Genomic DNA, 18057 nt, shown 5'->3' with positions numbered 1-18057 from the left:
CACCAGGTCAGGCTGATATTTTAGGATAGTCGTTGACAAATCTGATTCTGAGATGGTAATATACATGAGTGTACAATGACTAGACCCCAACTTCAAACAACACCATCCTCTTATCCCTTTTCCTTTTCTCAGCTGACTGTGGGCATCAGTTTTTCTTTCCCTCCTCCCCTTTCTGTGTGAAGGTGGCTTGTGGGTGAGGCTGCAGTGTCCTGCTCTGTGTTTCATGACTCACATACATCCAGCTGTGTTGGGTGCAGAGTTGTGAGCACTCTGGTGGCCTCAATTGTCCTCTGCCTACCTACTAGAGAATGGCACTTCAGATTTGCCATTTGGGGTCACCTATGCCCATCAGTGTCAACTGTGAATCTGGGAAGAAATGGAGGTCAGTTCCCAAATAGTCACATTTTCTGCTGTTCGACCTGATGGACAAGTGAAGAACTTGAATCTAATAATTCCTACCACATTTGTCAAATCAAGCAGTTACTTGCAAGAGGAAGATTGTGTCAGTAAGGTTCAGTATTTGTGGAATTAACCTGGTATCTGTGAAGGTCTTTGAAAAGAGTTTGAAACAGCCTGGAACTAACAATGCATATTTTCACAACCATTATATATATATCTTTTGGTATTTCGCAAGCTCTAGGTTGTGAGTTCTTTTGGTCCTCTGTGCTCTGCATGTTGGGGTGAATTGTGGTCCTGCTGTCAATATGAAGTATAAGTCTTATTAGATAGTAATAATGTGTTAACAGTAATAATGCATTAGCACTGTGGTGATCTTATGGTTGTAAGAAACTGCATCTATCTGCAAGATGAATGTGCTGTGATCTTCACAACGACCTTGTGAAAAATTAAAACATTTTGGTTGAAATATGTATTCTTCTTAATTAATTTTTCAGAAGGAGGAAGAACTGGCTTTTCTTATGGCAAATCTTCACTTCCATCACCTTGTGGAGAGGAGCACATTAGGCTCGGCCACTATGTATGTATTTAAATGTGGGTGTGTTGAATTTTTATGCAGTAAAGTATTAGAAGTTGTTGCTGTCTTACTGTCCTGAGAATAGCTGCAGAGATACTCTGTTTTTAATCAGTAAACACAGACCAACAGGCATAATTACTTAGCTGTTGCTAAAATAGTTGGGTTATTCACAAGCACATATTTGCTTTATTTATTTTGGTTTAAGAAATTTATACCTAGTAGGATGTTATTTCATTGCTTCAAGATGCCACTATTGTCCTTCAAGTTTTGCTGTTATGTGAATTTTCACATCTTGCAAGGCATGTGGACTCATGGCCCCTGGGCTGAACCTGGCCTGCAGATGATTCTTTCCAGTCTGGACAGTATTTCTTAATGAATTTGAATGTCTTTAGGTAGGGCGCAGGCTTCCCATTTCACTGTTTTCCTGTGGACTTAGACTTAGACTCTTCCTTACTCATTTTTTTTTTATTACCTGAAAAGTTCCTGAGTATTTTTGAGTTTGTCACTTTATGTAGTCATTATTTTCTTGTTGAATAAAGCTTTGCTTGTCTTGGCTTTGGGTCTGCCTGGGTGTCTGCCCTGCAGATCAGTGTTCAGTGCCTTTTCCTGCTGAGCACTTCTGTTCCCTGGACACTGAGAACAACAGTAGGGGCAGAGTGGCCTTTGTAGTGCAGCCATCCTGAGGTCAGCTGCAGAACCACTTACACCTGTATTGGGCTGTGGCTGCCTATGGAACTCACATCATTGACTGTTTTTACGGAAGCTGGTAAAAGAGCATTGGTCAGTCTTTTAAGTTCACGGTATTGAAGATTATAGGGAATCCTATGGCATTTTATTTGTAGGAGGTAGTGCTTTGATATGGATGCTAATTTTTTAAATAGTCTTTTCAAACCAGGAATTTTATCCCTGTTGTTGACAAGTTTGCATGCTTCTTTTGTTTTCTTTTCAGCCCCTATGAACTGCCTCCACATAGCCCCTTTTTGGATGACAGTCCTGAGTATGGACTGCACGGCTACCAGCTCCATGTAGATCTGCACAGCGGTGGGGTTTTCTACTTGTGTGGTACATTTCGAAATCTCTTCACCAAAAAAGGTAAAATTAATTGAGTTTTTATTTCATTAAGAAATTAAAGGTTGAGATGAGGAAACTAATTTTTATGTCTGAGTTAGGAATCTTCCTCCCTGGTCACTTTATAATCTTTTGGCACCAGTATCCTCCCAGACCCCTGTGTCATCCTCGGGCTTGTCAAAGTCCTCACTGGATTGAGGCACTTCAGCTCTGGCTCTGTCTCCTTCATCACCATCACTCTCAGTGCCACCACCTGGGTCTCTGCTGATGCTTCCTTATTATTTTTCCATGTAGCCTCCTTTCCTGAGACTTCTCTTCTTTCTCAAAGGAATGTGGTAAATTTGCCAGCGGTGCTCGTGCCACTCCTACCCAGGATGAGAATAAAGAAAACCAGGCTTTCTCCTCTGCGTACTGCATCAGTGTTTGCCATGCCTACCAAAGCCAGGACAGAGGCTGCGGCTGACAGTGGAAGGGAGGGGTCTTAGGCCAAGCAGGAAAAAAGAGGAGTGTAGAATGCCCCATTCTGACTTGCCTGATTATTTCCTTTTGGTTTCATTCTTTTGTAGCCTGTAAACTTGGAGTTTCATGTAAGGACTTGCTTAGAGTCAAAGTTAACATTTCTGTTAAAAATATTTTAAAAGGGAAGTTATGTACTTCATTTTGCATTATATTGAGAAGTATATAATGTCAGGTTGTCCTACTGTTAGTAATGCCAGGTTTTATCATCTGGTTGAGATGGTGACCACTGGATATCTTCATTATTAAAAGTGTTATTTTTCAAATATCCTGGTACTCCAAAGTCTTTAACCTAGTGGATTTGACATCTATTAATGATCTTTGCCTAAATCAAATATTTTGTTTAAAAATGTTGATTTCCTAATTATGTCACTATTTCTATATTTATCAAGTAAGCTTTTGTAAAGAACTTTCTTTTATCAGCTGGGTGAACTTCTATAAAGGCAGAGACAATGCTTAATTCTTTCCTTTTAACTGCCAATTTTCAGATGAAGAAATTGATGTTACAGAGCAAAAGGGGCTTGCTGCCTGATGTGCTAGAAACCAATACTCTGATACCAGGTTTTTGAGAAAAGAAAAGATTTGTATGGCGATGGTGGGAGTCCAGCTCAAATGTGTCTCCTCATGGTGGCTTTAAGAGAGTAACTTTATTAGAAAAGGTTTAGTGAGTGGATTCTGGGATTGGTAGGTGATTGGTTGAAGGAAAGGGGAGATCTGCAAAGTCCTCAGGCATGGTTCAGTTACCTCTTTACGCCCTCATTTCTCCCCAAGGGTTATCCCTTCTTGGTTATCCCTCCCTGACCTCCCCATGCTCTCTCTGTCTCTCCCTTGGCACCCCCCAGTAGACCCCAGTGTGTGATGCTCCCCTCCCTGTGTCCATGTGTTCTCATTGTTCAACACCCACCTATGAGTGAGAACCTGTGGTGTTTGATTTTCTGTTCTTGTGTCAGTTTGCTGAGAATGATGGTTTCCAGATTCATCCATGTCCCTACAAAGGACACAAACTCATTATTTTTTATGGCTGCATAGTATTCCATGGTGTATATGTGCTACATTTTCCTTGTCCAGTCTATCATCGATGGGCATTTGGGTTGGCTCCAGGTCTTTTCTATTGTAAACAGTGCTGCTATGAACGTACGTGTGCATGTGTCTTTATAATAGACTGATTTACAATCCTCTGGGTATATACTCATTAATGGGATTGCTGGGTCAAATGGAATTTCTATTTCTAGGTCCTTGAGGAGGTGCCACACTGTTTTCCACAATGGTTGAACTAGTTTACACTCCCATCAACAGTGTAAAAGTGTTCCTATCTCTTCACATCCTCTCCAGCATCTGTTGTCTCCAGATTTTTTAATGTTCACCATTCTAACTGGCATGAGGTGGTATCTCAATGTGGTTTTGATTTGCATTTCTCTAATAATCAGTGATAATGAGCATTTTTTCATGTTTGTTGGCCTCATATATGTGTTCTTTTGGAAAGTATCTGTTCATATCCTTCTCCTACTTTTGGATGGGTTTGTTTGTTTGTTTCTTGTAAATCTGTTAAAAATATTTTAAAAGGGAAGTTATGTACTTCATTTTGCATTATATTGAGAAATTATGTACTTTGTTTTATTATATTGTAAATCTGTTTTAGTTCTTTGTAGATTCTGGGTATTAGCCCTTTTTCAGATAGGTAGATTGCAAAAATTTTTTTTCCCATTCTGTTGGTTGCCAGTTCACTCTAATGATTGTTTCTTTTGCTGTACAGAAGCTCTGGAGTTTAATTAGGTTTCATTTGTCTATTTTGACTTTTGTTGCCAATGCTTTTGGTGTTTCAGTCATGAAGTCCTTGCCTATGCCTCTGTCCTGAATGGTTTTTGCCTAGGTTTTCTTCTAGGGTTTTTATGGTGTTAGGTCTTATGTTTAAGTCTTTAATCCATCTGGAGTTAATTTTAGTGTAAGGTGTCAATAAGGGGTCCAGTTTCTGCTTTCTGAAAATGGCTAGCCAGTTTTCCCAACACCATTTATTAAACAGGGAATCCTTTCCCCATTGCTTGTTTTTGTCAGGTTTGTCAAAGAACATATGGTTGTAGATGTGTGGCATTGCCTCCAAGGCCTCTGTTCTTTTCCATTGGTTTATATCTCTGTTTTGGTACCAATACCGTGCTGTTTTGATTACTGTAGCTTTTTGGTATGGTTTGAAATCAGGGAGCGTAATGTTTCTGGCTTTGTTCTTTTTGCTTAGGATTGTCTTGTCTATGTGGGCTCTCTTTTGGTTCCATAAGTAGTTTAATGTCGTTTTTTTCCATTTCTGTGAAGAAGGTCATTGGTAGCTTGATGGTGATAGCATTGAATCTGTATATTACTTTGGGCAGTATGGTCATTTTCACGCTATTGATTCTTCCTAACCATGAGCATGGAATATTTCTCCATTTGTTTGTGTCCTCTCTTATTTCCTCAAGCAGTGGTTTGTAGTTCTTTTTGAAGAGGTCCTTTGCATCCTTTGTTAGTTGTATTGCTAGGTATTTTCTCTTTGTAGCAATTGTGAGTGGGAGTTTGCTCATGATTTGGCTCTCTGTTAGTTTCTTATTGGTATATAGAAATGCTTGTGATTTCTGCACATTGATTTTATATCCTGAGACTTTGCTGACGTTGCATATCAGTTTAAGGAGATTTTGGGCTGAGATGATAGGGTCTTCTAAATATACAATCATGTCATCTGCAAATAGAGACAATTTGACTTCCTCTTTTCCTAATTGAGTACCCTTTATTTTTTTTTTCTTGCCTGATTGCTCTGGCTGGAGCTTCCAATACTATATTGAATAGGAGTGGTGACAGAGGACATCCTTGTCTAGTGCTTTATTTCAAAGGGAATGCTTCCAGTTTTTGCCTATTCAGTATGATATTGGCTGTGGGTTTGTTGTAAATGGCTTTTATTATTTTGAGCTATGTTCCTTCGATACCTACTTTATTGAGAGATTTTTTTTTTCTTTTTTTAATTGCATTTTAGGTTTTGGGGTACATGTGAAGAACATGCAAGATTTTTGCATAGGTACAAACATGGCAGCATGATTTGCTGCCTTCCTCCCCTTCACCTATATCTGCCATTTCTCCCCATACTATCTCTCCCCAACTCCCCATTCCCCTTATTGAGTATTTTTAGCATAAAGAGCTGTTGAATTTTGTTGAAGGCCTTTTCTGCATCTATTGAGATAATTATGTGGTTTTTGTCTTTGGTTTTGTTTATATGGTAGATTACGTTTAGAGACTTGCGTATGTTGAACCAGCCTTGCATCCCCGGAATGAAACCTACTTGATCGTGATGGATAAGCTTTTTGATGCGCTGTTGCAGTTGGTTTGCCAGTATTTTATTGAAGATTTTTGCATCTATGTTCATCATGGATATTGGCCTCAATTTTTTTTCCTTGTTTACTCTCTGCTGGGTTTTGGTATCAGGATGATGTTGGTCTCATAAAATGATTTAGGAAGGGTTCCCTCTTTTTGTATTGTTTGGAATAGTTTCAGAAGGAAGGGAACGAGCTCCTCTTTGTACATCTGGTAGAATTCAGCTGTGAACCGTCTGGACGTAGACTGTTTTTGGTTGGTAGGCTATTAATTGCTGCCTCAACTTCAACCTTTGTTATTGATCTGTTTAAGATTTCACCTTCTTGGTTTAGGCTTGGGAGGGTACAAGTGTCCAGGAATTTATCTATTTCTTCCAGATTTACTGGTTTATGTGCATAGAATTGTTTCAGTGATTGTAATTTGTATTTCTGTGGAGTCAGTGATGATATCCCCTTTATCATTTTTTATTGCATCGATTTGATTCTTCTCCCTTTTCATTTTTATTAATCTGGGTAGTGGTCTGTCTATTTTGTTGATCTTTTCAAAAAACCAGCTCCTGGATTTATTGATTTTTTTGAAGGATTTTTTTTTGTGTGTGTTTCTGTCTCCCTCAGTTCTGCTCTGATCTTAGTTATTTCTTGTCTTCTGCTAGCTTTTGAGTTTTTTTGATGTTGCTCTTCTAGCTATTGCAATTTTGATGATAGGGTGTTGATTTTAGATCTTTCCTTGCTTCTCTGGTGGGCATTTATTGCGATAAATTTCCCTCTAGACACTGCTTTAAATGTGTCCCAGAGATTCTGGTACGTTGTGTCTTTGTTCTCATTGGTTTCAAACAACATCTTTATTTCTGCCTTCATTTCATTGTTTTTCCAGTTGATATTCAGGAACAAGTTGTTCAGTTTCCATGAAGCTGTGCGGTTCTGAGTTAGTTTCTTAATTCTGAGTTCTAATTTGATTGCCCTGTGTTCTGTGAGACTGTTTGTTATGATTTCCATTCTTTTGCATTTGTTGAGGAGTGATTTACTTCAAATTATGTGGTCAGTTTTAGAGTAGGTGCAATGTGGTGCTGAGAAGGATGTATATTCTTTAGATTTGGGGTGGAGATTTTTGTAGATGTCTGCTAGGTTTGCTTGTTCCAGGTCTGAGTTCACATCCTGGATATCCTTGTTAGTTTTCTGTCTCATTGATCTGTCTTAATATTGATAGTGGAGTGTTAAAGTCTCCCACTATTATTGTGTAGAAGTCTAAGTCTCTTTCTAGGTCATTAAGAACTTGCTTTATGTACCTGGGTGCTCCTGTATTGGGTGTGTATATATTTAGGATAATTAGTTCTTCTTGATGCATTGATCCTTTTTACTGTTATGTAATACGTTTCTTTGTCTCTTGTGATCTTTATTGGTTTAAAGTCCATTTTATCAGAGACTGGGATTGGAACTCCTGCTTTTTTTTGCTCTCCATTTGTTTGATAAATCTTTCTCCATCCCTTTATTTTTAGCCTGTGTGTGTCCTGGCATCTGAGATGAGTTTCCTGAATACAGAACACTGATGGGTCTTGACTTTTTATCCAATTTGCCAGACTGTGTCTTTTGATTGGGGCATTTAGCCCATTTGCATTTAAGGTTAGTATTGTTATGTGTGAATTTGATCCTGCCATTTTGATGCTAGCTGGATGTTTTGCCCATTAGTTGACAGGTTTTCTTCATTGTGTTGATGGTCTTTACCATTTGGTACGTTTTTGGAGTGACTGGTACTGGTTGTTCCTTTACTTGTTTAGTGCTTCTTTCAGGAGCTCTTGTGAGGCAGGCCTGGTGGTGTTGAAATCTCTCAGCAATTACTTGTCCATAAAGGATTTTCTTTCTCCTTTGCCTATGAAACTTAATTTGGCTGGTTATGAAATTCTAGATTGAAAGTTCTTTTCTTTAAGGACGTTGAATATTGGCCCCTACTGTCTTCTGGCTTGTAGGGTTTCTGCAGAGAGATCCGCTGTGAGTCTGATGGACTTCCCTTTGTTGGTAACCCGACCTTTCCCTCTTGCTGCCCTTAGCATTTTTTCCTTCATTTCAACCCTGGTGAATCTGATGATTATGTGCCTTGGGGTTGCTCTTCTTGAGGAATATCTTTGTGGTGTTCTCTGTATTTCCTGGACTTGAATGTTGGCCTGCCTTGCTAGGTTGGGGAAGTTTTCCTGGATAACCTCCTGAAGAGTGTTTTCCAGCTTGGATTCATTCTCTCTGCCACATTCAGGTACACCTATCAAACGTAGATTAGGTCTTTTCAGATAATCCCATATTTCTTGGAGGCTTTGTTTATTTCTTTTCACTCTTTTTTCTCTAGTCTTGCCTTCTCATTTTATTTTATTGAGCTGATCTTCAATCTCTGATATCCTTTCTTCTGCTTGGTTGATTCAGCTATTAAAACTTATGTATGTTTTGTGAAGTTCTTGTGCTGTGTTTTTCAGCTACTTCAAGTTGTTTACATTCTTCTCTAAGCTGCTTATTCTAGTTAGCATCTCATCTAACCTTTTTTCTAGGTTCTTAATTTCTTTGCATTGGCTTAGCACATGTTCTTTTAGCTCTGAGAAGTTTGTTGTTACCCACCTTATGAAGCCTGTTTCTGTCAATTCATTACATTTATTCTCCATCCATCTTTGATCCCTAGCTGATGAGGAGTTGTGATCCCTTGGAGGAGGAGAGGCGTTCTGGTTTTTGGTGTTGTCATCCTTTTTTGTGCTGGTTTCTTCCCATCTTAGTGGCTTTATCTACCTTTGGTCTTTGTAGTTGATGACTTGGATGAGGTCTCTGAGTGGACGTCCTTTTTGTTGATGTTGAAGCTATTTCTTTCGCTTCTTAGTTTTCCTTCTAACAGTCAGGTCCCTCTGCTGCAGGGCCACTGTAGGTCCATTCCAGACCCCACTCACCTGGGGATTGCCCAGGGGGGCTGCAGAACAGCAAGCGTTGCTGCCAGTTTCTTCCTCTGCTATCCTTGTCCCAGAAGGGTACCCGCCAGATGTTGGCCTGAGCTCTCCTTTATGAGGTGTCTCTTTGGGTATACGGCGATGGAGAAGTTGCTTGAGGAGACAGTCTGTCGCTTACAGGAGCTCAAGTGCTATGGTGGGAGCTCTGCTGTTCTGTGCAGAGCTGCTGGGCAGGTACCTTTAAGTCTGCTGCATCTGAACTCATAACCACCTCTTTTCCCAGGTGCTCTGTTCTAGGAAGGTCGGCTTTATTTATAAGCTCCTGTCTGCTGCTGCCTTTTTTCATAGATGTCCTGTCCTGCATGGAGTAGTCTAGTCACAGTTGACCAGCAGAGGTGTTGCTGAGCTGCCACAGGCTCTGTCCAGCTGCTGTGTGAAGTGCCTCGGTATTGGTGGACTGCCTCGGTAGTGGGGGATGCCCTTCCCCCCCACACTGAGCTGGATGGTCTTGGGTCCAGCTGTGCTTGCTGTAAAACTCTCAAACCAGAGCGTTTCAGATTGCTTGTTTCGTGGGGGTGGTACCCACCGAGCCTGGTTGCCTGGCTCCCTATCTCAGCCCCCTCCCTTTTAGTTGAATGGATGGCTCTGTCTCCCAGGTGTTCCAGGTGCCAGTTGAAATGGCCGCCAAGACTTGTGTGAGTTTCTCTGTACCGATGAGGCACGGGCTGAAACTACTGTGCTGAAAACTCAAAAGTCGTGGTGCTTTTTGGCCTGGAAATCTCCTGGTCTGTGGGCAGTGAAAACTTGTTTGGAAATGCAGTGAGCACTCACCGTCTGTGCTGTTCTCGCTGGAAACTGCACTCCAGAGCTGTTTCTATTTGGCCATCTTGGATCTCCATCCTGTTTAAAAATATTTTTACGTCTCTTAGGAGTGTTTCAGAATTTTCTTCATACTAGTTTTGCACATTTCTTGTTAAGATATTTATGAAATACTTAATTCTTGTTACTTCTCTTTTGTTTTATCTTCCATTAGTTTTGTAAATTCTTTGTGAGGTTTTGGTCTCATAAAATGAGGGGGGAAGTATTCTTTCCTGTTGGATTTTTGGAGGATTTTGCATAGAATTGGTAGTATTTCTTCTTTGTTTGGTAGAATTCATCTATGAAGTCATCAAAGCCTGGACCTTTCTTTATGAGAAGACTTTTAACTACAGTTTCATTTTCTTTCAAAGAGATAGAGCTCTTTAGGTTATTTATTTCTTCTTGAGTGAGGTTTGGTGTTTTTCGTTTTTAAAGGAATTTGTTCATTTTATCTAAGTTGCTGAATATATTGGCATAAAGTTCTTTGTAATAGTCCCTTATTATCTTTTTCATGTCTGTAGAATCTGCAGTGATATAGCCTGATTCCTGATATTGCTAATTTCTGTATTCTTTCTTTCTTTCTTTTTTCCTGATCAGTGTGGCTGAAAGTTTATCAGTTTTATTGATCTTCTCAGAGACCTAACTTTTGGTTTTATTGACTTTTTTCCTGTATTGTTCTGTTTTGTATTTCATTGATTTGGATGTTGATTTTTATTCTTTCTACTTTTTTTCTGCTTATATTGTAACTTGCTCTTTTTCTAGTTTCTTAAGGGAGAATTTGAAATTATTGATTTGAGAACTTTCATGTTATCCTATTGAGACATTTGGTGCTATGAACTTCCACCTAAGTCCTGCTATTATTAATGGCACCCCACACATTCTGATATGTTTTATCTTCATTTTTATTCACTTTAAAATACTTTCTAATTTCCTTTTTATTTCTTCTTTGATTTATGGGTTAGATAGAAGTGTGTAATCTAGTTTCCAAATATTTGGGGATTTTCTGGAGATCTTTCTGTTACTGAGTTCTAATTTAATTTGATTGTGGTCAGGAAATATGCTTTGAATGACTTGAGTTTTCAAAAAGTTACTGAAATTTGTTGTTTGTTCCAGAATATGATCTTTGTATATGTTCCATGTGTACTTGAGAAGAATGTGTTCTGCTCTTGTTGAGTAGAGTGTTCTAAAATATTAATTACATAATTTTGATTGAGAGAGTTGATTTTTTTTGCCTACTTGTTTACTGAGAGAGAGGTATTGAAATCTCCAACTCTGTCCATTTGTGTAATTTTTTTATTGTTGTTTTACCAGTTTTTGCTGTGTATATTTTGAAGCTCTGTCATATTCATGAACGTTGGAGACTGTGATATCCCTCTGACTAAGTATACACTTTGTACACTGTAGAGGGTTCCCCAATATGCTCTAATGCACACCCAGGTACGCTGTGCCTTCTATGGCAGTATTAGCACAGAATTGAGTCTCTGCTCTCCATGGCTGCAGTTTCCTCATGGAGTGTTGAATTGGGCATCTGGCCTGACCTGGTGCCAGCACTGTGAGCAGCTGGCCTGGGAAACTGGGGAACAAGATGTGATTTCTACAGTGATGAGCTGAGATGGCTAGCTTGTCCCAGCCGCAGCTGCTCCTCAGAGCTCTCCTTCCCCTTTAAACCTTGTAAACCATTGCAGAACCTATGGGTTCCTACTCTGCCTCCCCCACCTCAGCCCACGCTGCTGTTGTCCCCTCTCTGGCCTTATCCCCTTCTGTCTTCCCCCCTCTAGCTCTGCTGCAGCTTTAGTGAGTTCCTCTTTGTTTCTTGACACTGTCAGGCCTGCTGTGGCCTCAGATCCTCGGTGTGCCCTTCCTGCCTGCAGCATTACTGCCCCAGATCTCTGCATGGGTCCTGGGCATCATGTCTTGGATGTCATGTCTCTCTGGGCCTGATTCACTGACAGCTTCTCAGTGAGGCTTAACCAACTTTGCTATACCTGGAAGCCCTTTCTTTTCCTATCTCCTACCTGCCCAGCTCAGTATTTTTTCATAGCACTATCTATTATACTGAGTTTCTTATTTGGGTAGTTTATATGTTTAAGAAAAGTAATTTCCACAAGGCAGTATTTTGGTTTATTTTGTTCAGGACTGTCATGGCACATAGTAGGCATGCACATAAATATCACGAGAGTGAGTGGCTCCCAAAGGCCACACAGCTGAAGGGCTCTTAGATAGACTTTTCTGGGACTGTTAGCTTAAAGCTCTTTCTGTTTCTTTAGCTAAAGGATTCTCAGCTGCATTGGCCAGGATCTTTTTGGTCAAAACCCTTGCAGTTTTCTGTTGTCTCTAGAGGAAAAGATGCAGCTTCAGAATGTTGCAGAGAAGAGCTGCAGGCCGGGCCTCTGAGGGCCTGAGCCTCTCCACAGGAGAGTGAAGCCCTGCCCTCATCCTTCCTCTCGGTTCGGGAGGCCCCAGGAGGCTGGTCAGGCCTGGTTCTTAGGCCACTGTGTTGTTCCAGAGCTGCCACTGCTGGTCTTTCCCCACTGCCTCGATTCCTTTTCTCTTACAATCCAGAGGAAGGGCATCAGAGTCCCCTTTCCAATGTATGTTACTGTGTACCTCTCTGGAAATAAAAAACCTCACAAATTCAATGTCTGGCAGAGTACTTTCTACCTTTGTGCCTATGGTAGGGTACTTTGCTACACAAAGAAAAGCGAAATTTGTGTATAGGCACTAAGTGTCTGTCTCATCCTCTCATTAAAAGGCAAACATCAGGAACTTGTGCTGTTTTTCATCTGAGATAGTTTATAAGATGTAATTTTTGCAGGACACCAACTATTGTATAAAAATTACTTCCAAGTCACTATATTACTTTACAATTTTAAAAATGTTTATTTTGAAGTGATTTTACAATGTACAAATACAGAGAACACTTGTACCGTCTTTATACAGAATTTATCAATTTATAACATTATTTGACATTTATAAATCATTTTTTTTCTCTTTTTCTCTCTCTGTGTATATAATGTTAATAGATCCCTTGATGATTTTATGATATGTGTGTGTGTGTACGTATGTATGTATGTGTGTATATGTATACATATATATATGACGTGTGTATATATGTGTATATATTATGCGACCTGTGTGTGTGTATATACACGTATATATGTGTGTATATGTGTATATACAATTTATCAAACTTGCAGAGTAGGGTCTAAAATCTGTTTATGTATATACACGCAGGTCATATAATCAATCAAGGGGAATATTAGCATTAGGGACCTAAAAGTGCTGGGATTACAAGCATGAGCCACCACACCCTGGCCTTCCTTTATGTGGTGTGGTGTGGTTTAGTGGCTCATGCTTGTAATCCCAGCACTTTGACAGGCCAAGGCAGGCAGATCACTTGAGCCCAGAATTTCCAGACCAGGCTGGGCATCCTGGTGAAGCCCTGTCTCTACAAAAAAATACAAAAATTATCCAGGTATGATTATATGCACCTGTAATTGCAGCTACTTGGGAAACTGAGGGTGGGAGGATCGATTGAGCTTGCGAGTTTCAGGGTGCAGTGAGACATGGTTGTGCCCCTGCACTCCAGCCTGGGCTACAGAGCCATACTCTGTCTGAAAAAGAAAAAAAAGAAATATATATATAGAATTATATATGTTAGAATCTGTATACATGTAGAATTATCTTATCACTCTATTCTTGAGGAGTTAGGCTTGTTAGGTGCTAGGTCTGCCTCAAGGGAAAATATAGAACTTCAGAGAAGAGGACCTACCATTCATTATTCTAAACAAATATAGCATAATATTGATTAATTTTTATATCGCATTTCTCATACCCCAAATATGCCCTTAATAATGATGAATATGATAGTTATAGGGAACATAATGATGAAGATGATAGTAATAAGCACTCATTATAGGTTCCTGCTAAATGTTTTGTGTTAAGTATTTCACTTTCTCTTTATAGCAAGCCTGAACAGTGGGTACTCTTACCCTCTCCATGTTATTGATGAGGAGTCAGAAGCTGGTAGGGAGTCAGATCTCTGTTCTGTAAAGCTAGCAGGTAGCACAGTGTGCACTCAGGTCTGTGCAATTCCAGCGCGAGCTATGTCCGCTTCCTGTATAATTTTACCTTTTAAATGATGTGCTTTTAGAGTATATCTTCTTGTGTGTGTGACTGTCAGTGCCTTTCCAGAGTTTTGGTGTTGTAAGTGTGGTCAGGGCAGCTGCTGACTTGCTGGAGTAACGTTTAAGCCAATTCCATGTTAATGTTAATGAACCCCTTGATGGTTGTATGATTGTTATAACGCATAAGAGGTTAAGTTAAATGAAGGAGAATGGGAAACTAAGATAGGAATAATTCACCTTTTATGATTTTCCCCTCAATAAAAAGATGACAAAGTAGGATTTCCAAGGTGGATTCAACTGTATTTCCACTTCCCATGGTTGCACTACTAGGAGTCAGCAGAGGGCACTGTTGCCATCAGAGTGTCTTTCTAACAATTTAAAAAGTGTACAAATAGAATGTCCTCTGCAGTTTTTGAGAAACTGTCTTGTGGTACCATGTGGTATGTTTAGTAAATTTTAGCTATGTCATTGCATTTGGGGATAAAACACTTTGCCCCCATTAAAAAAAAATACTTTCTCCTTATCAAGGATAAAATGTTCTATCATCACGTCTCTGGAATTTAGGTGGCTCTCTGCTCTGTTCATTGTCCCATAAGACCTGAGGAGCCTGGCCTGACACTAACCAGGCAGGCTGTAGGAAGCGGCAGGAAGTAAAGGGATGAGGCCAGGTCGTTTGGGGTTCATCCATTAACAGTTACTGAATGCAGGAGATGGGCCAGGCACAGAAGGAAGCCCCACCTCCATGTGATCCCTGCCTGATAGGGTTAGGGACAGAGAGAGGATTGGCGATCCAGGACAGGCATGGTTGGGGAGGGGTGGCATGAGGGATTCCTGAAGGGTTCTGAAGAAGGGCACACCAGAAGGAGCTGGGGTGGGGATGAAGTGACTAATTGCAGTGTCCAGATAGGTTACTGGGGAGGGCTCCAGGCCAGGTGGTAGGGTTATGTAGTAGAGGAAAGTATAAAGCTCTATGACATAATTTCATAATAGAGCCAGAATTTGGTCATTCTGTATGGACATTTACAGGATTCTGTTTTTGAATAAGGGATTTTATGGTTGCTCCAATTTACTCCCAGTCACTGTAATCCTATTAAAAAACTCCAATGGAGGCTGGGCATGGTGGCTAACGCCTGTAATCCCAGCACTTTGGGAAGGTGAGGTGGGCAGATCACCTGGGTTGGGAGTTCAAGACCAGCCTGACCAAAATGGAGAAACCCCATCTCTACTAAAAATACAAAATTAGCTGGGCATGGTAGCCCTTGCCTGTAATCTTAGCTACTTTGGAGGCTGAGGCAGGAGAATCAATCGCTTGAATCTGGGAGGCGAAGGTTCTGGTGAGCCAATATCATACCATTGCACTACAGTCTAGGCAACAAGAGTGAAACTCTATCTCAAAAAAAAAAAAAAGAAATTAATCAAACTGGCAGAATAGGGTCTAAAATCTGTTTGGAATGCACATATACATATGAAATGGCTTTTTGAAATTTTTTTTTAAATTTTTAATTATGAGAAGGTATAATCTTTTCTATTTGTACAGGTTACAGAAAGATAGTACAATGAAAAATCATATAGCCACCAGAGTTTAGAAACAGGCTAGTACCACAAACTTTGAAGCCACCTGCATGTCCCCAGTCTGCTCTCATCTGCTGCTTTTCCTGCCAGATGGGACCACCATTCTATGTTGTATTAATTGTTCCCTTGCTTTTTCTTTTTTTCTTTTGTTTTATTTTTGTAATTAAACATCTTGGTATTGTGAAATGACACATACAGAAATGCATAAGACAGATTATTGTAAAGAAAACCACCTGTGTGATCACCATCCAGGTCTTGATTATGTTTTGAAAATGAATTGAGAGGAGGCTGGCTTAGCAGATGTTAACCACTTTGAAACTACAGTAACCAAGAAAGTTCAGTATCATTAAAGATATAGATACCCAGGGGAGTGGAGCAAAACACCTTTCATATCTTTCACAGTTCCATATTTTTCTGTCAAGTTATTTTTGTATACATAAATCTTTTATTCATATTTTAATATTAGACTCATAGAAGAAGCAATGAATGGCTATTTTGATTAGCTACATTATGATACAGCTGCATATCAGTGTATATCTTCGTCCTTTAAAAGATACATATGTATTTCTTTAGAAAGTTAGTATAGAATGCATTGTGTAGAATAATTTGCCTTATACTGGCTAAAAGGATTTCTAGAATTGAATATGCAGGGACTGCAAATAATCAAATGATTTATGTTTGTTTTTAGACAGAACAATCCCAGTGAAGTATTCAGAGTAGTTCTGGCAATTTAATGTTGTCTGCCACTTGATCACAGTATTTTCTCTGAACAGAATATCTGTTTATTCTGTTTTCTTAACTCTGTTTCATGAACTTTGATACAAGGTCCTCTGATTTTCTTTTCAATGCCTGTTACTAAAAACAAACCAGAAGAACCCAGTTAACTCCTGATACCTGGGATTAGGTTCTTGAGTCACAGAGTGGGAAGAGTATTTCCAAACTGAGTCTGTGGTAAATACTCAGAAATAAGTGTTGTCTCATTGGCTGACCAGCAACGTCTCCCAGCTCAGCCAGTGCTGCAGTCATCCATTTTGAGGCAAGAACTCATTCCTCTTAGTTTTGAGTTCTGACATGTCTTCAGCAGGCTCAGCTCTCAGGCCAGTGGACACTAAGTCCTCCTTTACTTTTCTTCCTCCATTGTCCTTTTAGATCCAAGCATGTTCTAATTTGGCATGGTCAGGAGGACCCTAGGTCCTCTAATTCCATAAAATATTGCTCATGCTGGGCCGGGCTTGGTGTCTCAAGCCTCTAATCCCAGCACTTTGGGAGGCCGAGGCGGGTGGATCATGAGGTCAAGAGATCGAGACCATCCTGGTCAACACGGTGAAACTCTATCTCTACTAAAAATACAAAAAATTAGCTGGGCATGGTGGCGCGTGCCTGTAATCCCAGCTACTCAGGAGGCTGAGGCAGGAGAATTGCCTGAACCCAGGAGGCGGAGGTTGCAGTGAGCCGAGATCGCGCCATTGCACTCCAACCTGGGTAACAAGAGCGAAACTCCGTCTCAAAAAAAAAAAATATTGCTCATGCTTCTAGATGTTATTCTCCCTCAGTATGAAGCTGTGTATAGGGAAAGGCTTTTTGACCTCTTAGCATCTGATAGTGAATAAAAAGGATCTGTGTCCTTTCTTTTTTCCTTACAGGTTTATCTGACTGCTTCTCCTTTGTAACTTTGTCATACTCCTTCCCCAAGGAACTGGAAAGTGTCCTTTTTTTGCATTTTTATGTGTTCTGCCACTTTGTCAAGTCATGGCTATATTGATATTTTTTAGAAAGGATCCATCTAATTTCTCTTCAAAGAAAAATTTATGATCCCTGAGCTTGCACATATTGTTACCTGCTTCTTTGAGTATTTTCACTAAAATTAAACTAAAAAGAAGTTTAGATGAAGAAATATTTTGCTCCCTGAATTGAATTTATGAAGGGAAAAAGGGAGTATGGGTAAATAGTGAAGGAAATACTGAGAGTAATTTGTAAATGAAAACTTGAGGTGAGCTTATAACAGTGCCTATGGGTTATTCCATATACATTTTGTTTTCTATTCTTTTGGAAATGTAAATAGATGACATTGGGTCCCTAATTTCAGTCATTCACTAGGAGGACTCCCAGGACTCAGGATCTAGTTGTATTATTGGCTAAGATTTGTAACAGTGAAAGGATTCAAAGTCAGCAAAGAGAAAAAGGGCATGCAGGAAAGTCTGCAGGAAACCAGTGCAAGCTCAGAGTCCTGCCCCATGGAGTCAACACAAAGTGCACTTAATTCTTCTAAGAATGAGTTGTGACCAGACGTGTGCTATGTCTACCATTAGGCGGCTCTAATGAGAGCTCATTAGAGACTGAGCACCCAGGGTTTTTATGGGGGGCTTGTCACATAGGCAGTCTCTGCCTGGCACTACCAGAATTCCAGGCTCGCAGAAGCAAATAGAATGTTCAGCATTAATCCACATTGTACAAATTGTTTAGGTACAGGGACTACCCTTACTGGTTAAGGAATGGTGGGTGAGAACACTCCTGAAATCCAAATGCCTGGACCACATTCAGGGGCCAGGCTTGCAAGCAGATCTTCCTAGGAATTGACAGCGTGAGGCCTGCTGTATGAACTCTTTTCAGCAAAGCTGTCCACCAGCACTTTAATGAGGTGATGGTGCTGCCCTGTGAAGAAGACAGGAAATAGTCCAGTTGTGTCTTTGAAGTATAAA

General features: G+C 40.1%; 1 protein-coding gene across 9 annotated transcripts in view; it reads left to right on the top strand.

The window, feature by feature from the left end:
- FBXO15 (F-box protein 15) overlaps positions 1 to 18057 on the top strand; it is a 448818-nt gene that overhangs the window by 23701 nt on the left and 407060 nt on the right. For all 9 annotated transcript variants that reach the window (XR_013525945.1, XR_013525946.1, XR_013525947.1 and 6 more), the window contains 2 exons: positions 894 to 976; positions 1923 to 2065. Coding sequence is in view for 5 of the 9 variants with exons in the window: in XM_078348264.1 (XP_078204390.1) it covers positions 894 to 976; positions 1923 to 2065 (226 nt within the window). In the remaining 4 variants the exon portion in view is untranslated. The remainder of the gene's footprint in view (positions 1 to 893; positions 977 to 1922; positions 2066 to 18057) is intronic.

Source organism: Callithrix jacchus, chromosome 13 (assembly GCF_049354715.1).
Source record: "Callithrix jacchus isolate 240 chromosome 13, calJac240_pri, whole genome shotgun sequence".
Taxonomy (NCBI): domain Eukaryota; kingdom Metazoa; phylum Chordata; class Mammalia; order Primates; family Cebidae; genus Callithrix; species Callithrix jacchus.
This window is presented reverse-complemented; position numbering and strand designations above follow the sequence as displayed.